Source organism: Polypterus senegalus, chromosome 11 (genome assembly GCF_016835505.1).
Source record: "Polypterus senegalus isolate Bchr_013 chromosome 11, ASM1683550v1, whole genome shotgun sequence".
NCBI lineage: Eukaryota > Metazoa > Chordata > Cladistia > Polypteriformes > Polypteridae > Polypterus > Polypterus senegalus.
In genome coordinates, this window is record NC_053164.1 from 73,477,616 (window position 1) to 73,500,397 (window position 22,782).

The following is a 22,782-nucleotide window of genomic DNA, read 5'->3' on the forward strand; positions in this document are numbered from 1 at the left end:
GAGTAGTACGTATACGCTTTGTCTGCTGAGCATCACGGGATCACAACTGAGCAGATGATGGTTCTTTCTCTCTCGCTTCAGGATTGTGGGTAATCGTCTACCATGCTTGGTCTCAGTCGGCATGCCTCACTCATATAGTTAACATCCATACAAGCGTATACTGTTTGCTATAGCATTGTGGCCATGTGTGTGTGCCTAAAGCATTTTTTACTTTTGTGTCCAAGTGTAGTGACTATTCTTTAGTAACTACTAGATTAGCACTAGAATTACCAGAGCATATGAAAAAAACTCGTAGATCCGTCCCACCTTAAATCGCTTCTCACCTCTCCATCAGCGTCTTTTGTCCTTTAAATGTGTTGATAAGCAGCAAGCAGCCTGCTATCACATCCCCCACCAGACCACAGTTTTCTCAGCTCAAGTTTGTTTACCTGCGTGCGAGTTGCTTGGAGTTGTACAGTATAGAGTGAGAAGTCAAGCAAAATCACACATTTTATAAATACTATATCGTTATTTGGAACGCATGCATTTCATGTGTGTTCCGTGTCTACAACGATCTATGTAAACACATTGTTTAAAAAAAAAAAAAACATTTTTCATGTTTTAGTAATAATTGACAAAATGTAGACATGAAGTGTATAATGTGTGAAGCCTGAAGTCCAAATATCAAAGAAACACTTTCATAAAAAAGGTACAAATACAGTAATCCCTCCTCGATCGCGGGGGTTGCGTTCCAGACCCCCCCCGCGATAGGTGAAAATCCGCGAAGTAGAAACCATATGTTTCTATGGTTATATTTATACATTTTAAGCCCTTATAAACTCTCCCACACTGTTTATATATATTCCATGCAGAGTTATACAGCATAATCCCTTTGTATTCTCTTAGATATTAGGTAAGATTCATTGAAATTATGTATATAAACACACTGTTTATATACAGTAAAACCTAAATATTATTTTAAAGATAGAGTGTCTCAGATATCACATTACAGCCATTACGATAGACATGCCACCAGCAATAAATACATACAATGCAACAAAAATAGTATACAGTAAATGTGTGTACAGTGACACTAAACGCACGTACATGTACTAAGTACTGTAAGTAGAAAATTAATTATGGTTACTCACCAACAATGATACGATGACTTGTCCGATAACAATGAGTTTTATTTTACTGCACAACAAAGGAGAGCGTTACAGCCCTTAAAGGAGCCACTTCAGGCGATTGTGTAGCACTGTCGTTCTTCTTCTGGCAGTCTTCAATCCAAATCCCTAAAGCAGATTCCATCCAGACTACTGCCTTATTACATCCACTTACAACTCGTTTTGCACCCTGGTTAAAAGGACACTGCGGCCGTAGATCTTATATTCCTTTCCTACTTTTTAAATAAAAAGAATCGTAGCCTTCAACAAATCCAAAGCGTTTACCTTTTCGCAATCGTTAACATCTTCCTTTGCGCTTGGGCACGGCCCCTGAAGCAGTAGCAGATCGTTTTGGAGCCATAATGAAGGGCTTGACTATGCACAAAGATAAACACAAAAGAGCACAACTCTTTACACAGCGAAACACGTTGATGCTGAATGAGCGAGACGAGACTTCCTGGTTAACACTGCATTCAGCAAGCAGGAACTTAACTGCATGCTCTGATTGCTTAGCTTCTCAGTCAGGAGAACTTAACTGCGTGCTCTGATTGGTTAGCTTCTCAGTCATCCGCCAATAGCGTCCCTTGTATGAAATCAACTGGGCAAACCAACTGAGGAAGCATGTACAGGAAGTAAAAAGAAACATTGTCCGCAGAACCCACGAAGCAGCGAAAAATCCGTGTTATATATTTAGTTATGCTTTCATATAAAATCCGCGATAGAGCGAAACCGCGAAAGTCAAAGCACGATATAGCAAGGGATTACTGTATAAACAGAACAACTGCGCTTTTATTCAAAAATATAACTGCAGAAAAAGAACCCACGTTAGGGTGTGACACTGACATGCATTTATTACGACTGCTTTGGTGACGCAAAGGTATCAAATGTTGCCTGGCAATTATAACTTCACAGGTTCGATCCCTGACGAGTCCGTTTTGAGAAGTGAGCTACTTTTATTCTTACTATTTTAGCATAAAAACATACATTTGATTTCAGTCTGTAACAGCCGGTGTAAATGTATGATACTTGTAAAGGTTAGCTTTGTTTTTTTTATTCAGTTTCATTCTCTTAGTCACGTTCAAGATCCAACCCTACCTGCCCCCCTCCCCATCTGATGCTGTTTTCACATAAAGTCGCGCTATACTTGTGACTTTACGCTGTAGGAAGTAAGTAAATAAACCAAGGTAAATAAGTAAATAATATTCGATCTGGCTCTTATATACAAAGTACAGCGACAGCAGTTTCCACCCACTATAGACAGCTATAGACTCTTCAGTTTGCAAGCGACTCTCCACGCTAGTGTTTATATCTCGACGGTGTATGTGCCTTAAAAAGAAGTCTGACTGTATTCTCGCATCAATGCTTGCGAACTGAAGTGTCTGCGTGCACTTTTCGTGGCATTGCACGTGTATTTTTTGAGCGTGCCCGTGTCGCTCAAACAGAGGAAGCTCTGCAGTGTACTTGTGACTTTAGGCTGTAGGGAGTAACTAAATCCAAATAAAAAACATTCGATCTGACTCTTACATACAAAGGACGGTGCATGTGCCCAAAACATTAACATTTATATGTTACTTACATAAAAGCCAGATCAAATGTAATTTACCTATTTGCCTTTACTTATTTAGAGTGCAGAGCTTCCCATGTACATATACAAAGTACAGCGATGGCAAAAGTGCATTTTTGATCCGATGTAGAACCGTCATGATTTAAGTTTACCTCTGTTACCGTCTATGTGAAAACAGCAGTGTCAAATGCGGGTGGGGGGAGTTGGGATCATGAACGCGGCTGATAGAATAAAACTGAATTTAGAAAAAAAGAAAAAAAAAAAAAAAAAAAAAACACAAAGCTAACCTTTACAAGTATCATGAGTTACACTGGCTGTTACAGACTGGAATCAAATGTTTCTATTATAAAAATACGAGCAGCTCACTTCTCAAAACGGACTCGGTCCGGGATCAAACCCGTGAAACTTTGATTACCAGTCAACAGTTGATACTGCGGCGCCACCAAAGCTGTCGTAGCAAATGTGTGTCAACGTCGCAGGTTCTTTTTCTGCAGTTATATTTTTGAATAGAAGTGCATTTGTTCTGTTATATTTGTACCTTTTGTGAAAGTGTTTCTTTGATATTTGGACTTCAGGCTTCACACATTATAAACTTCATGTCTACATTTTGTCAATTATTACTAAAACATGAAAAACGTTTCTGTTTTAACGATGTGTTTACATAGATTGTTGTAGACACGGAACACACATGAAATACAAGTGTTCAAAATAACAATACAGTATTCATAAAAGGTGTCATTTTACTTGACTTCTCACTCTATACAACTCTAAGCAGCTGACATGCAGGTAAACAGACTTGAGTGGAGAAAACTGTGTGGGGTGGGGGGATGTGATAGCAGGCTGCTTGCTGCTTATCAACATATTTAAAGGACAAAAGACCCTGACGAAGAGGTGCAAAGCTTTTTAGGGTGGGATGGATTTACAAGTTTTTTCGTAGGCTCTGGTAATTCTAGTGTTAGGGAGATGTATAAAATGTGGGAAAAAGTGCAAAATTTTGTAGAAAAGCACCACCTGAATAAAGCTGTAGCAGTGCAAGCGATTAATCTGTTTAACGATAATGCAATGTCCCATTTCCACAAAATTCTCAAAAGCAGGCAAAAGCAACTGTCATTGGATAGGTTCCTCGTTAAAGTCACAAAATAAGAAAAAGATTCCAGTGAGCCAACAGATAGCAATGATTCCATTAGTTGCAGTGAAAGTCACCCTAACACAATAACCCTCCTCCTCTTCTCTCTCTTGTCTCTCTCACACCAGACACAATTCATTTCAAAGGTAAAGTGCAGGTTAATTTGTTTTATGTATTTTTACTTTATATTTTGTATTAATCATTTTTATATGAATATTTTTGGGTTGTGGAACAAATCGGAGTTTCCATTATTTCTTATGGGGAAATTCATTTTGATATAAGAGTGCTTTGAATTACAAGCACACTTCCAGAACAAATTATGCTCACAAACCAAGGCACCACTGTGTGTGTGTGTGTGTGTATGTATTTTATATACAGTAACCCCTCCTCGATCGCGAGGGTTGCATTCCAGAACCCCCCGCAATAGATGAAAATCCGCGAAGTAGAAACCATATGTTTGTATAGTTATTTTTATATATTTTAAGCCCTTATAAAGTCTCCCACACTGTTAACATTATTAGAGCCCTCTAGACATGAAAGAGCACCCTTTAGTCAAAAGTTTAAACTGTGCTCCATGACAAGACAGAGATGAGTTCTTTCTCACAATACACAGCATACATATATTTTATTTATTTTTTTTTTTTATATATAAAAGTCACACTTACATTTTTGCTCTTCCAGTCTAGGGGCAATAGGTGTGCGTGGTTCAGAGTCTTCTTTATCTTCACCCTCTTCATCTGCCAAGTGGGAGTGTGCATAGTGGTAGCTGAGTCCTGGCCGGTTCTTATAGCGTTTCCCACAAACTAATGGGTGAAACAAACAAAAGTTTCAAACAGACTAGTTCTAAACAATATTCTAAAGGTTATACGTTGCATTCCAAACTATTATAACCTCAAACATTTAGCATTTGTTAAATATTTTTCAGACATGTTAAAAGTCAATAAAAGTAGATCTCCTACAATCATCACACGACAAAAAAATGTGTTCAAAAATTAAATAAAATTAAATGTATGGAAAAAATTAAGATGAATAAAAAAAAAAAACACACCACGACATGAATAGCAAAAATAGTCAACATATTCTTAATTTAAAATCAGCCTATTTTGACATATTTTTCATTCATTTTCCAATTACAACAGAATTACTTCTTACTATATTCTAAAAACCCGGCGCTGACACTTAGGCCGGACTAATGGTAAACTAGATCAGAACATAATTATGTCTTTCACAATCATTCATTGTACAAATGTTCATAGTTGAACAAATTAACAATTAAGTGTTAAATTTCCAGTGAAAGTAAGATATTTGATAAAACAGTTCTCTTTGTTCCGATTTCAATACTTGTGATACCTAGCAATCATCAGAAAGCTGAATTTTCATTCTTGAATGCTGAAATGTGTTTAGATAATATAGTTACATATGCATTAGACATTACCAAAATAATGTTGTGTTTTAATATCTATAACACATCAATGAGGCATCATCACACATGGAACAAAGCTTCAGTTCAAATCAGACTCAAAGAAGTACATCATCAGTAAGTCAGGAACTCATAGTTTATTCAAGTTATTACACTTTGATGCAATGATACCATAAAGACCGCAAATTGGGAAAAGAAAAAAAAAATCCATAAGCTTCAAGCACTTTACCATACCATACAAAAAATAATAAAAAAAAAACCTTAATGGTATTACGTTAAAAATTCAATTTAACTTCCCAAAAATTCAATGTACACTATTCTGCTAACACGTAAAATGATAAAAATCAGTAGGTCAAACCTTAGCCATCAAAAGTATAAGCATGCCGTAAACAAAGTTGACTGCAAAAGCATGTGAAAGTGGACTGTGTGCAGTGTATTTAGAATGCACATATCATTTTTTGAAAGTAAAAACATCACAAATTTATTTTTCCTGAGGAGAAAGCTGAGCAATGTTAACCAAAGCAGCAGCTAAATGTGCAGAGAACCATTTTTTTGAAGCCTGCTTGTTTTGTAAAAATTGTAAGTCTAACTGTTTAGGCACAAAGCACCTCATGAGCTTTTTGACATGTGTACCGATGACATCTTCAGTCTGACCTTTGTAAATCTATCTCGCCAAATGGGAATCACAGAGCAGTAGTTTCCTCAAAGAGACATTAAACTGCTGCTCATCTATAATCACGTCAACACTTACTGATACCATTTGCTCACAGGTGATCAAATTTGCTTGCACAATCCAAATTTATTGTGCTAGTTGGGTACCCTAAAGCTCTATAGTTTGAAAATGAACAATCAATATTAATAAGGTGTATTAATTATACATCACTAAACAATGTATTGTTAGAGCCACAGTCATGTGCATCCTGGCCTCGCAGATCATTCTACCCATCCAACTGAAAACTACTTCATCATGTTCAACTTCTGAGGCAAGGTGGCAAGTAATAAACAAACCAAACATAATAGAAGAGTGCACTGGCACAGTAGCTTCCTATCCCAAAAAAGTAAAACATATTATATGGACTGTGAAGCAACCATGTGGCTTACGACAGCTGCATAAGATTTCTGGGAAAAAAAACAGAATATATCAGGATATTATACACACCGATCAGTCACAACATTAAAACCATCTGCCCAATATTGTGTAGGTCCCTCTCGACCACCATAACAGTACTGAGGCATGGACTCCACAAGACCTCTAACGGTGTCCTGTGATATATGGGACCAAGACTATGGCAGTAGATTAACTTCTAAAAGTTGCGTGGTGGGGCCTCTATGCACTGGACATGCTTTTCCAGCACAGTCCAAAGATGCTTGATTAGACTGAGTTCTGGGGAATTATGACGCCTAGCCAACACCTTGAACTCTTTGTCATGTTCCTCAAATCATTTCTGAACAATTTTTGTAGTGTGACAGGGTGCATTATCCTGCTGAAAGAGGCCACTACCATCACGGAATACTCTTGACATGAAGGTGTGTACGTGGTCTGCAACAATCTTTAGGTAGGTGGTATGTGTTAAAGTAGAATTCATATGAATGCCGGAACCAAAGGTTTCCCAGCAAGACACTGCCCAGAGCATCACACTGCCTCTGCTGGCTTGCTTTCTTCCCATAGTGCATGCCACTGCCATCTGTTCTCCAAGTAAACAACACATACATACCCAGTCAATCAAAAGAGGCCTAAAAGAAATGCTTCCGCAGACCAGGCCACTTTCTTCCATTACTCCATTGCCCAGTTCTGATCCTCACATGCCCACTGTAGGCACTTTTGATGGTGGAAAAGAGTCAGCATTGGCATTCTGACCTGTCTGGCGTATGAAGCCCCATGCACTTTTCAACAATTTATAATATAGTAGCTCTTCTCTGGGATTGTATCATACAGGCTAGCCTTTGCTTCCGAAGTGAATCAGTGAGCCTTGTAAACCCATGACCCTGTCAGCGGTTCACTGGTTATCCTTCCTAGGATCACTTTTGAAGATACTCGCCACTGAATAACAGGAAAACCCCCATAAGACCTGCCATTTAAGAAACGCTCTGACTAGTTGTCTGGCTATCACAATTTGGCCCTTTTCAAATTCGCGCAGATCACACTTGCCTATTTTTCCTGCTTGCAATACATCACCTTTAAATACCTGATTGTTCACTTGCTGCCTAACATATCCCACAGCTCGAGAGGTGCCATTGTATTAAGATCATCTATGTTATTCACTTAACCTGTCAGGGGTTCTAACGTTGTGGCTAACAAGTGTATAATATGTAAGGAGACTAAACAAGAAAAAAGTAAATTAAGAAAATAACACACAGGTAAAAAGGTGTCAATTTTCTAATCCACAATCACCTGTCTAAAAGCCAGGAAGTGCAACTAATGTTTATTTTACTTCAAGCTAAAACGGTAAGTAATACAAAAAGACTATACCAAAATTAAACACTATTACCAATAAGTGTCTGTTAAAGTGCTACATCAAACATATTTGTAATTAATGCAGATTGAGATATCAACATCCACATTTGTGCAATTAACATTATACACAGAGAAAAGTAATCGGCAACAGATCTCTAGTTTCAAAAGTTTAGTTATTCAATTTAACTTATGTATTAATTGATGTTTAGGATTGTTTAAGGATGTATCATTGAGCCCTATTATACACACATACCTTACATTAATACTGTCTTGTAATTTTTATGCCAATCATCTCAATTAACCAGAACATGAGGCATTAGCAAAAACAAAAAAGATAATATACTGAAAGATTTTTGAAAAAGATATGTAAAATGCAAGATAGCACAAAAGGTAACCATATTCAGAATATACAAACGGGAAAATTTTACTTTTCATTCTGACCAATTAGCATTAAACTCCTAACAACTGCAGTTTTGAGAAGTATCAGCACTACAGTGTGAGAAGACTGCCATTGTCAAAATCTGGTAAGAAATTAAAGTTAATACATCCAAAATGCAGTACACAAAAAGAAAATGTAAACTTATAGGCATCATTAGAAAAAGTAACAATTGTATTAATTTCAGGCAGCATTTTATGTACACAACTCTACAAGAAAAAGCATGTGCAAGACAGATGTGATGTGAATAGAAACTCTGTAAGCACTTGATTTATTGACTGATTACCTGATCATTCAAAGTAAAAGATGTACCTTTACATTAGATAGCAGTCACTGTGCAAGATGCAGAGTAAAAAAAAAAACAAAAAAAAAAAAACCAACAAACAAGCAGAAACTGACAACTTTGGCTATAGAAATGCAAGCTATGAAATATTTAACTTTACACATGCCAATTTAATTTATATTAAGTGGTCATTAATTATTGACATTCGTCATTATGAAAGCATGGTGCACATATAAAACTTTCACTCATTTTAAAGTACAACTCCAGGGACATCCATCAAAAAATGTCTTGTGTGTGCATATTCCATGCCAAACTATGTATGATCAAACATATGCGACAAACAGAGCTGAAGAACTGATCATACATTTCAAAATGCTTTAAAATAAACAACAACAACATTTATTTATATAGCACATTTTCATACAAACAGTAGCTCAAAGTGCTTTACATAATAAAGAATAGAAAACTAAAAGACACAATAAGAAAACAAAATAAAATTAACATTAATTAACATAGAATAAAAGTAAGGTTCAATGGCCAGGGGGGACAGAAAAAACAAAAAAACTCCAGACGGCTGGAGAAAAAATAAAATCTGTAGGGATTCCAGACCATGAGACCACCCAGTCCCCTCTGGGCATTCTACCTAACATAAATGAAACAGTCCTCACTGGATTTAGGGTTCTCACGGAAGGTCTTGATGAAGATGGTCAAGTAGAATTCTGCCTTTTAATACAATAAAGTGGAAAGATTTATGTATTTACTATGTCTGTCGGAACACTGGCTTTGTTGTTTTGTCTATAAAATCTTCCACAAATTATTTCTATCATTGGATATGCGACTATTCTGAATAGTTTCTCATGTTTTAACTACGGTTTCTGAAATGTGTTTTTGGAGTCCAGACCACTAACATACCGCTACATTTTCCAGAAACACCTGGATCATAGATAACATTCTAAACTACTCTATAACAGGCATCTACTGTATCATGCATTGAGTCTTTTTTCTGAAACTGAACTGCTTTCATAACAGTTTTTGTCTGGACTGATACTTGTTTTCGAAAAATCCAGTGAGCATTAGCTCTAAGGCTGCTAATGCATTAAAAGTAGGACCACCAAAACATTGTACTTTTTTTTGTTTTCAAAGCAAATTCAAGAGTAGAGCCTCATGACTGGCCAATTCTGGTAGTAGTAATAGTAACCAAATAAAAGTTGGACGTACATCCTCATTATAATAAACTAGCAAAGAAAGCAAATTTGTTATATACGGATATTTCCTTTTGTTTCTCCAGTTTTTACTAACCTAAACTTTATATGTAAACCTCTAGCTGTTTACTGCTTACCTTCTCTCTCTCTCTCTATATCTATATATATATCTATATATCTATATATATATATATATATATATCTATATATATATATATATATATATATATATATATATATATATATATATATATATATATACATATATATATATATATACATATATACACACACACACACATACATAGGTGTGAAAAACTATTTGCCCCCTTCCTGATTTCTTATTCTTTTGCATGTTTGTCAAACAACATGTTTCTGATCATCAAACACATTTAACCATTAGTCAAATACAACACAAGTAAACACAAAATGCAGTTTTTAAATGATGGTTTTTATTATTTAGGAGAAAAAATCCAAACCTACATGGCCCGGTGTGAAAAGTAATTGCCCCCTGAACCTAATAACTGGTTGGGCCACCCTTAGCAGCAATAACTGCAATCAAGCTTTTGCGATAACTTGCAATGAGTCTTTTACAGCGCTCTGGAGGAATTTTGGCCCACTCATCTTTGCAGAATTGTTGTAATTCAGCTTTGAGGGTTTTCTAGCATGAACCGCCTTTTTAAGGTCATGCCATAGCATCTCAATTGGATTCAGGTCAGGTCTTTGACTAGGTCACTCCAAAGTCTTCATTTTGTTTTTCTTCAGCCATTCAGAGGTGGATTTGCTGGTGTGTTTTGGGTCATTGTCCTGTTACAGCACACAAGATCGCTTCAGCTTGAGTTGACAAACAGATGGCCGGACATTCTCCTTCAGGATTTTTTGGTAGACAGTAGAATTCATGGTTCCATCTATCACAGCAAGCCTTCCAGGTCCTGAAGCAGCAAAACAACCCCAAACCATCACACTACCACCACCATATTTTACTGTTGGTATGATGTTCTTTTTCTGAAATGCTGTGTTCCTTTTACGCCAGATGTAACGGGACATTTGCCTTCCAAAAAGTTCAACTTTTGTCTCATCAGTCCACAAGGTATTTTCCCAAAAGTCTTGGCAATCATTGAGATGTTTCTTAGCAAAATTGAGACGAGCCCTAATGTTCTTTTGTTTAACAGTGGTTTGCGTCTTGGAAATCTGCCATGCAGGCCGTTTTGCCCAGTCTCTTTCTTATGGTGGAGTCGTGAACGCTGACCTTAATTGAGGCAAGTGAGGCCTGCAGTTCTTTAGACGTTGACCTGGGGTCTTTTGTGACCTCTCGGATGAGTCGTCTCTTCACTCTTGGGGCAATTTTGGTCGGCGGCCACTCCTGGGAAGGTTCACCACTGTTCCATGTTTTTGCCATTTGTGGATAATGGCTCCTGCGGTGGGTTGGCCCCCTGCCCAGGATTGGTTCCTGCCTTGTGCCCTGTGTTGGCTGGGATTGGCTCCAGCAGACCCCCGTGACCCTGTATTCGGATTCAGCGGGTTAGAAAATGGATGGATGGATGGATGGATAATGGCTCTCATGGTGGTTCGCTGGAGTCCCAAAGCTTTAGAAATGGCTTTATAACCTTTACCAGACTGATAGATCTCAATTACTTCTGTTCTCATTTGTTCCTGAATTTCTTTGGATCTTGGCATGATATCTAGCTTTTGAGGTGCTTTTGATCTACTTCTCTGTGTCAGGCAGTTCCTATTTAAGCGATTTCTTGATTGAAACAGGTGTGGCAGTAATCAGGCCTGGGGGTTGCTACAGAAATTGAACTCCGGTGTGATACACCACAGTTAGGTTATTTTTTAACAAGGGGCAATTACTTTTTCACACAGGGCCATGTAGGTTTGGATTTTTTTTCTCCCTAAATAATAAAAACCATCATTTAAAAACTGCATTTTGTGTTTACTTGTGTTATATTTGATTAATGGTTAAATGTGTTTGATGATCAGACACATGTTGTGACACAAACATGCAAAACAATAAGAAATCAGGAAGGGGGCAAATAGTTTTTCACACCACTATACATACATACACACACACACACACACACACACACACACACACACACACACACACACACACACACACACATTAATATACATATAGACACACACGCACGGCAACCCGCGGCGTAGTAAACACCGCATAATTATCAACGTGAACAGTCAACATGGCTCACAGCTGCATATGGACTGTAGCACAGACAAAAGCTAGTGAGAATGTGTTTGGTGACGTGGTGAAGGCTGAAATTTAGTTCATTCTTTACAGCTTACTTACAAAAGTTGGGCAGGTTTCATTTCGAAATTCTACGCGTAATGGTCATAACTGGAACGTATTTTTGTCCATATACTGTAATAGAATACAGCTCGATAGCCGTGGGAGGCGGTGTTTCGTATTAAAATATTTAACCACATTTGTTGCCAGGCAGAGAGGCTTTCACAATCTGTTGTGGAGGCACTAACACAGAATAAATGTCGATTAACCTGTTGCTTCAACCAATCAGATTTTGAGTTGGTGTCAGTAGGGCCCTCTAGCAGGCGTATGGCAACATCACCGTATTCAGATCCATTGATTGGATAGAAGCTGATATGAGGAACTCTCCGAGGCCACTGAGAGCAAAAGATCGTCGCGTGCACTACGGCCAACTCCATGGCAGGATTCTGGACAATATTATTTGCCAAACACAGACCAGATTTCAAGACCACGAAAACCTGATGTTTGTCACGCTCCTCGAGCCCCAGAAGTTTCGGGAATACAAGAAAAATTTAACACATGCATCCTTCTCCACTTTAACACAAGAGTCACGGAGTGCTTTTTGATTTGTCTCAGCTAAAAATAGAACTGACTATAATGTGTGCCATGGAAGATTTTGCAGGAAAATCTCCCACTGATCTCCTTGACTTCCTTCTTGAGAAAAATCTGAATGAGAGCATGGGGCAGCTGTTCATATTGGTATATTTGGCGGTGAGCATTCCTGTGTACACTACTTCTGTCAAGCGGACATTTTCAGCCCTAAAGCGAATTGAAACTTGACCAAGAAATACCATAGGCCGGGTTCGCCTTTCAGCATTAGCTTCAATGGCGATAGAAAGTGAGGTTTTGATGGAACTGAAGCGCACGGATAATCCGTACAACAGAGTAATGGAACTGTTTTTGAGGAAAGAGAGGACGATGGATTTTATTTACAAATAATCCGAATTTTTGGCGAGTAAAATGTTGCGATTTTCCTAAATAATATTGCAAGTTCATGAGTTGTTATTGATGTTTTTTATGTGTGTCACAGCTGTGGCTGCAGTAGAAAGGAACTTGTTCATCCCTGGTTTGTCTATTGAACACCATACTAATACGGTGTTTGACCCCCTTTCGCCTTCAGAACTGCCTTAATTCTAAGTGGCATTGATTCAACAAAGTGCTGAAAGCATTCCTTAGAAATGTTGGCCCATATTGATAGGATAGCATCTTGCAGTTGGAGATTTGTGGGATGCACATCCAGGGCACGAAGCTCCGGTTCCACCACATCCCAAAGATGCTCTATTGGGTTGAGATCTGGTGACTGTGGGGGCCATTTTAGTACAGTGAACTCATTGTCATGTTCAAGAAACCAATTTGAAATGATTCGAGCTTTGTGACATGGTGCATTATCCTGCTGGAAGTAGCCATCAGAGGATGGGTACATGGTGGTCATGAAGGGATGGACATGGTCAGAAACAATGCTCAGTTAGCCCGTGGCATTTAAACGATGCCCAATTGGCACTAAGGAGCCTAAAGTGTGTCAAGAAAACATCCCCCAGACCATTACACCACCACCACCAGCCTGCACAGTGGTAACAAGGCATGATGGATCCATGTTCTCATTCTGTTTACGCCGATTTCTGTTGAGACATTCAAATGGTAGAGTCAGAATTTGAGACTCATCAGAGAAGGCAACATTTTTCCAGTCTTCAACTGTCCAATTTTGGTGAGCTCGTGCAAACTGTAGCCTCTTTTTCCTATTTGTAGTGGAGATGAGTGGTACCCGGTGTGGTCTTCTGCTGTTGTAGCCCATCCGCCTCAAGGTTGTGCGTGTTGTGGCTTCACAAATGCTTTGCTGCATACCTCAATTGTAACGAGTGGTTATTTCAGTCAAAGTTGCTCTTCTATCAGCTTGAATCAGTCGGCCCATTCTCCTCTGACCTCTAGCATCAGCAAGGCATTTTCGCCCACAGGACTGCCGCATACTGGATGTTTTTCCCTTTTCACACCATTCTTTGTAAACCCTAGAAATGGTTGTTCGTGAAAATCCCAGTAACTGAGCAGATTGTGAAATACTCAGACCGGCCCGTCTGGCACCAACAACCATGCCACGCTCAAAATTGCTTAAATCACCTTTCTTTCCCATTCTGACATTCAGTTTGGAGTTCAGGAGATTGTCTTGACCGGGACCACACCCCTAAATGCATTGAAGCAACTGCCACGTGATTGGTTGATTAGATAATTGCACTAATGAGAAATTGAACAGGTGTTCCTAATAATCCTTTAGGTGAGAGTATATATACCTGTATAATAGCCTGTTTCAATTTAATCGTTATTTTCAATTAATTGAAAGCTCAAAAAATGTTTTGTTTCACTCCCATTTCTTCTTGTTGCATGTTGAAGCTCTACTTGGAACCTTGTTAAGATCCAACCATGCAAAATATGATTTTTGCATATATATATCAGCAACACTCATGACAATGACAAAACAATTACATTGTCAATCATGTTACATTATTATAAAAATGTTTCCTTTTCTTTTTCATTACTTCTTTAAACACACTACTTTTCCCCTGCGAAGTGCGGGTATTTTGCTAGTGTGTGTGTATATTTTATATATACAGCTGATATACAGCTTACTTAAAAAAGTTGGACAGGTTTCATTTCGAAATTCTAGCGCGTAATGGTCATAACTGGAATCTATTTTTTCGTCCATATACTATAATAGACTTCTGCTCAATGTCCGAGGGAGGTGGAGTTGCGCCTCCCACGTAATTTAATGCCTGCCCATATAAGGCCGTCCGTCAGCAGCAATCCAATAGAAACACTGCCGCTAAATATTCACGGGTGAAGGACTGTGCTTATGCAGAGGAAGATGAGAGGGTGGTGTTTGGCACAAACTCAGCGAAACTGCTAGAGAAACTGAAGTTAGTTAACATTAAATACAGCCATGGACATCGCACGAGATGGCACCAGCACAGCTGGGAACCTTCGATGTATGTACACCGAGCGGCTCACATGAAATGACGCAGTGCACAGACAAAAAGCAACAGTTCCAAAGAGAGCTGAACATAAACCGAATTACACAATTGAGATGGCAGCAAAAAAATATGAAGCGTGATACATACAAGCATATTCATAAGTGCAGCTACTGCGGAAAAAGTCAATGTCCCGCTAAAAGAAGACCGTGTAACAAAAAAACCCGTGCACGCAGTGTGTCAAGTCTCAGATAAAGACGAAGACGAGCGGTTTATTGATGTAGTAAGAAACGAATCGATGAATGAAACCGGTTATCTTTACAATGATTGACAAACACGGAATGTAACTTGAACACAACACATCCTACAAATACTAACCTGATTGAAAGAAATAATGATAATCAAATCCTTGATGACAGCAACACTCACAAAACAATTACTGTATATTGACAATTATGTTACGTTATTTTTAAAATGTTCCCTTTTCTTTTTCATAACTTCTTTAACACACTACTTCTCCGCTGCGAAGCGCGTATGTATATGTACATATATATACACCCCCGATCTACATACTCTCAAATAGACAAACCACACGCCGTGGCGCAATGGTAGAGGCTTCGCCTCTAGCGCGGACGTCCGAGGTTCGATTCCCGAGAGGGGGTACACAAAGTATGTACGCGCGCTTCCCGATTCATTTTACCCTCGCATTCCCTTGGTTTGACACGTATGAAAAAATATACAGTTAACGCAGAAAGACAGATCACCAATTGAAGCTTTATGAATAATGGATACAAAGCGTGTTCCTAAGACTGATCGGAGGCAAATTTCATTTCAAAAGACTACCCGACGGAAGCCTTGATAAAAGCATGGTTTTGTGCACACTGAAAAGCAAGCAAAATTAGATGCATTACAGAAAGCGGACTGTGGCTCTTACTGGGGATCATTGGACTTCCGTGACCGTTAGTAATTCTAATTACATCTAATTACAAAATGTTCAATGATCACACTGTTTTAGCCTAATGTACAAAATAATTTTGGCTAAGGTTACTCACAGTTTAAAGGTGAAGCTGTTCAAATTACCTTTTATGTTTCTGCCTTATTTTTTTAAGAAGAAAAACTGCACTTTGTTGAAATTTTTGTTATTATTATTTAAAGACAATACCATTCTGAAAATGTACTTAAAGTACTTAAAATACCACTTTATTTTTAAGTCTGCCCAATTTTAGCCAGGGATGATATTTTTGTTTCTGTTTTGAATTGAAATGCAGTTTAAAAGTATTTTTTTTTAGAAATTAAAAGAGCTTGAGTTTACAATATTCATGTCCATGTCTATTAATTTGATTCTGTCGCCCACTAAAACCCTTTTAAATTAAAAAAAAAACATGTGCGATTTGGGGCAAATTTTCATGTGTGATTACATACAATTAATCAAGATTATTACACAGCCTGTAATTAATTACATTTTTTATACATATATATACATACACACACACACACACACATATATACACACACACACACACATATATACACACACACACACACATATATACACACACACACACACACATATATATATATATATACACACACACATATATATATATATACACACACACACACATATATATATTTCATGATAAAACTTATTAATCTATATTTATTAATTAATTAATATGTTACCTTACATGATCAGCGCTGCACTGACAGCGTGCTTGGTTCAAATAAAAGACCTAGTAACAGTGACTGACAGGCCACACAAACACCACAGTAAGCAAGCACTGCACGCTTAAACAATATAAACACCGAACAGAAAGCCCAAACCCACACACCTCACCTTTAGAACACAGTGCTGCAAACTCTAGGGCAGAAAAGGTAGTGTTAGGTCTAGAATAAACTGCAATTATTACACAGCAAGATAGTGTCGGCAGCTGTATACTGTATGTGGTCAAACTGTGAAAATTAGCATGAAATGGCAATACTTAATGTACAATACACTGTGATCGATTTCACTATCAAATTTCCTTTTACATCAGAGACTGCCAACACTAAAAGATAGACGACTCAAATTTCTAACATGACACAAATCAACAGCTGAACTGTAAGATGTAATCAGGCATCACATCACAGCCCATCTCATACTGCATGTTAAGCAATAGCTGAAGTTGAAATGGTTCAGTGACTACAAATCAGGCTTAAAATTGTGACAAAATTGCACAGTGTATGCCCAGCATCAGATAATGGCAGTTGAAATTTCGAGTGGGGAAATACTCCCCGCTCTTCACATTACATCAGTGTTGAAACACAGGGTTCTGGAGGGGCATATATATATATATATATATATAAATAAAATCGCATAACTGTATGGAATTAATTGTGGTTAAATCACAATTAACATTAAATCATGCAATCATAAAGTAAATATACACTGAATCACAAAGATTAATGAAGAACCAACAGAAATGAATTTTTAAAAATATAATGGCATAGTTTAAACTTAAACAATGACCTGAAACCTGATCCTTTAACAAAATACTACTTGAGCAAGTACAACCTGAATTTGAATGCCTTTTAATAGGCAAGTTGAAAAGAAAGCAATAAGAAAATGAGGCCAATGTGTTCATTCTCAAATTGGTACGGCATAAGTGCAATTAAACAAAAAGACTGCAGCATTTGAATGCACTGCTAAAAACAGACTTAACTGAAATATGCATCGCTTAAACTGGCATACATTTAAACTTGTGTTAGAACTCTGCAAATGCCATCTTCAATTGTTCATCAAAATCAACCATCTTATAATTATACTCTAAACAACGGGTGTGCAATGAGAGCTACCTGGTGTGCCACATAGGACTGATTGTAAGAGCGGACAAAGGTTTTTTTTTTTTTTTATTTTGGATCTTTATCAACTCAATTTTGCTCATTAACATTTTGGTGCAACAGACTGGAAACTCTGGATCACTTTAATCTTCCCTCCTCTGTTCTACTAAAAAAGCAGCGATGTTGGTAGACTATTTATACCAGTACCTATTTAAAGTTTCTAAAATACTAAATTATATCTTTAAGTGCACATTTCAATCAACTACTAAGAAACTTGCTCCATGCATCTGTAGTCCTTGTTGTTTATATATATATATATATATATATATATATATATATATAAAACTTAAGCATATTACTTCTACCCCTAAGAGTTCACTACAAAGCCTGCCATCCTAATAGAATCTTTTGTTGTTTTGTTTCCACATCTCTCCAAATTTAAAATTTACATTTTTCTACAGCAATCTTGCCAATTCAAAAGTATTTTCATGTAAAATAAACAAATAATTTATAATCTAAATAGAAAAGCTGCAATAATATTGACCTATTGGTTGAAACTGTTTATCATTGACCCAATGAATGAAAATCCCATCACTAGGATTAAGTTTTTTCTAAATAATGTGCATCAGTTCATATAAATCTTACTATCACCTATTGTCTTTATCCAGATTACGATTTGTATCTAAAATAAGTAAAAATAGCTACTCACAACACCAGATTATCTCATTTACAATGTAACGTTCTCAGACCCACTTATCTAATACAAGGTCACAAAGGGTTGGTGCTTATACACTGCAGCAGGTCAACTGTCAAATTAGACAGGCCACACACACAAGGGCTGTCAGATCAAATATCGCAATTCATATATAAATTGAATTTATTTAAAAAGTCTTACTCAAAGGTAAAATCTTCCATTCCATTGTCAAAAAATGGTTCTTTTTTTTACCTGCAATAATTTTGGTGCTGACTTACTCCAGACCTGCTATGCAAAGCTACAGGATTTTACAGATCTACTTTTAACACTTCACTTCCAAGATCAGCCTTTTTGTAATTTTGAATGGTTAACTTAATTTATGAGCAAAATTTACAGTGAGACCTCTTTACAATGTAGTGTTTCTTTTTGGCATCTGATTCTGTCCCCTTTCAGTCTTAAACCTGAGATCCCCAATTGTTAATGGAAAATAACTAATAATTCTGATTTTCCTTTAATAACAATATTTTAAACCCAAATTTTAAAGAGCCATGTCTGCAATTATTTGGTCTTACATGGTTGCTGGCTCGATACACAATGCCTAAAACAATTAGGGGTTAATTAAAAATATTCAGGTCACCTTTATTACAATATTGGTGCATCTTTAAAGGAGAATAAATGTAGAGAGATTGTGCAGACCCTGACTTGATACCATTACAATCTGTAAGCCACACAGAAGCAACTTTCCGGGCGAGTCCACAGGTGCGGACTGGCTTTGTATTCTGAATGCCACAATGCATAAACTGTACCCTGCTGCTGCCAACTGCACACCTCTAAAATAAGAAAACAAACCCACCATCAACCTGCCTGCCCTTTTACTTTGCTCACTGGTCTCACCATGTTGCTCTTACTAACTAACCCATATTACTCATGATCTTAAAGAGCACTGCTTGTGCCTGTTTGGCAGCAAGACACATCACAAAATGTCTACAACACTTAACTACAGCTTAGTGATGTAAGCAGGGCACATGCAATAGCATCATAAGCACACAATCTGCGGACACACAAGTAAAGAAGAAAAATGGTAATGAAAATATAGCAAAGAGCAGTGTCAGTGTGTGTGATTTGTATGTATTTCAACTCATTTGTACGGCTGCTTTTATGGACGTGTGCACCCAACCATCAGTACTGGATGGAGAATAAAGACAGTGGTGGAAATTTCAGATTGATGGCTCTTGTGTTTAAATAACAGTTTCCCCAAGTACCGGTAGAATTTTTGTTTTGGTCTGTAGGCATGTGTTATTGCAGTTATTTTTAATTTGAACATTCAAGTAACATTTTTTGACAAAATTGACAGCTCTATCACACAATGTGCTAAATCAGAAATACTAATATGGCCTTTGGAAATGCATGCAGACAACACAGAGAACATGCATAGTTAATAAAGATAATGGTAATGCAAAGGATTTAAAACCAGACTGCTGGATCAGAAAACTAGCAATGCTAATCACTATATCACTGTGCCATCATATTTTTTAAATGATTGAACTTAAAAGTGTTAAAAAAAAAAAAAAACAAAAAGTACTTTTCCATTATAACAACACTGTTTTTTCCCCATTATCAAATTTGTATTTAGCACATTTTTTATTATTCTCAATGACAATATTTGAAATGAATGTTGTTAGTCCCAGGCCTCCCTTTCCTTTGGTTCAAAAAAGTTCACACTTAGAGCAGCTCACCAATATATGACTGCAAGATAATAATAAAAATTTTTTTTAAAAAAAGTGTTATTTTTGTACTCTCCAGAGTCTCATCGACTAATTTTCTGACCTCTATAAAGGTCAGGATTCTGTTCACACACACCACTTGTAGTGTTGTTAGTAATCTTACTTATCACTGTGATAACATCAGCAGATTTAAAAGGAGTATAGTATGGGTGAAGATCAAGGAGCCTTGAGGATTTTAAAATTTATTACATCTGCACTGATAAATTTTCTTTGTGTGTTTTTGCAAGCATTTGCCACTTACAATAAGTAAAATACATATATACATATATATATATATATATACACATACATACATACATACATATATATATACACATACATACATACATATATATATATACACATATACATATATATATATATATACATATATATACATATATATATATATATACATATATATACATATATATATATATATACATATATATACATATATATATATATATATACATATATACATACATATATATATATATATATATATATATACATATATATATATATATACATATATATACATATATATATATATATACATATATATATATATATATATATATATATATATACATATATATATACACACACATATATATATATATACATACACACACACACACACATACATACATACATACAGTAGACCCCCTCGAAGTTGTGGTTCAGAGTTCGCTGCCTCAGTCATTTGCGGATTTTTCCTTAGAACCTAATAATTATTAGCGAAAACTGCAAATATCCTCCTCAATTTTTATGGCTTTTTTCGTGGCAATACTGTAAACAGAACAGGAAGCACATGTAGAGGAAATGCGGCTTGAGATGGTGAAAGTAGTCGCTAGAATTTGAAACTGCAACTCCCAGCAGTGGGTCCGTCTTCTGCCGAGGGTGCTGGGGCTATTGGGGTCAAAGGATGTCAGCGCGGCTTTTATAAAGGGGGCCAGTGACCAAAAGTAAAAAGTTTTTGTAATTGGTGTTTCAAGTTCCTGTCTCTCTGCCTGCCTTCTGCTGGGTTACCTGTACTTATTCTTTTTCTCCTGGATTGTTTCGTGTTTGGTGTCTGCATTGTCTGCCTGTGTACATGAGGACTGTAAGTGGACTCATGGCCATCCTGCAAAGAAAGAAGCGCTCCTGAACCCAACTTCACCATTTCAGGAACTAGCGGTAGGACTATCTTTACATTCCTATTCAACATGCGGATCTCTGGACTATTTTCATCATTACATTTCATCCGTTGCCGTTTTTCATGATTTACTGTTTTGTTGATGCTTTGTTGTACTTAATGTGTAATCGCTGTAAGGGGAACATGGGTGGTACCATTGTTTTTATTATATTCTTTATTTGCTGTTTGATTACCGGATTGCTTCGTTTTTGTCTCTGTTTTCGAGTACGTGCGGGTTGGGTCAAGGCTGGGTGCGTCCCTGGAATCTCATAAAAATAAATAAATAGCCATCTTCTCAACGGTGTGAATCTTAGTGGCACCGGACCGCTACAGCATTATTCATTTCTATCTGCTGCTGCTGACTGACTGAGATGCTTCTCCAGCTGAGTGTTCTTGTGTTTTCCGTATTGTTCCTCTTAACCCGCCAAACCAGTCGTTTTCCAGTGCCATTTGTGAGCACGCAGGAGCCAACTTAAAACCATGAACAGCACCTGTTCTTTTTGGCTGATTGCTTTGTTTCTCTCTCCTCCCTCAGACATCCTCTGCTTCCATTGGGGGTTGTGCTCCCCTATGATGTTTGTCTATTCTTTAATCGATAACTAACAGCATACTGAGCTCATTTTACTTCTGAAAGAGACATGTTTGTTTGAAGTGTTTAAATAAAGTTCCTGTCTCTACAATCTCCTGTGTTTCTGTGCAATTCCGTGACCCAAGCGTGACACACTGCAGCCTCAGTCTCTAGGATTGAGACAGCATCAGCGTTTACCTCTGTGTGTTTGCGTACTGCCAGTTCAAGCGCAGTTGGCTCGGTGATTTACTTAATTTCATCCATGGTGTCAGTTACACTTTGTACATATTCTTCCAGTAGTTTTTTTTTTTAATAGTTTTTACAGTTCATTAGCAGTATGTAAAATGATCAGTGTTGTAATAATTGTGATGCTCTTTGCATGGAAAAAAATATGTTCTATTAAAATTCCACTGTTTCTTTGTCAATTGTGATGTTTACTTAAAGTGCAGCAAAAAGGCATTTGGCGTCCTGGGATGCATTAACTCCCAAGTATGTGGCAGTTTAAGGGTTAAACCCCCAAGATGCCGTCGAAACGCCCTGCACCTTCTAAGGTTTCTGGCAATGAAAACGTGCTTGCGTGAACTACAGTACATATAGCGGTAACATTGGTATTTTACATTCTAGCACTGCGAGGAGACATAGCAGTACAGTATACAGGTTTACCATTACATTCTTTTTTTAGGTAATATATTAAGCCGAGTTTGAAATTAAAGTGTTTTGGGGGCATATTTAGGGTTTAAACTATAAAAATACGCATTTTTTTTTTTTTAACAACATCCAAAATTTGTGGTTTCTCACAATTCGCAGGTGCTCTAGGAACGTAACCCCTGCGAATTTTGGGGGTGTACTGTATACATACACACACACACAATACTGTATACACTG

General features: G+C 37.2%; 1 protein-coding gene across 2 annotated transcripts in view; it reads right to left on the reverse strand.

The window, feature by feature from the left end:
* Positions 1-22,782, reverse strand: part of LOC120539194 (zinc finger protein ubi-d4) — an 85,119-nt gene that overhangs the window by 16,541 nt on the left and 45,796 nt on the right. For both annotated transcript variants that reach the window (XM_039769043.1, XM_039769042.1), the window contains exon 7: positions 4,501-4,638. In XM_039769043.1, the coding sequence (XP_039624977.1) occupies positions 4,501-4,638 (138 nt within the window). The remainder of the gene's footprint in view (positions 1-4,500; positions 4,639-22,782) is intronic.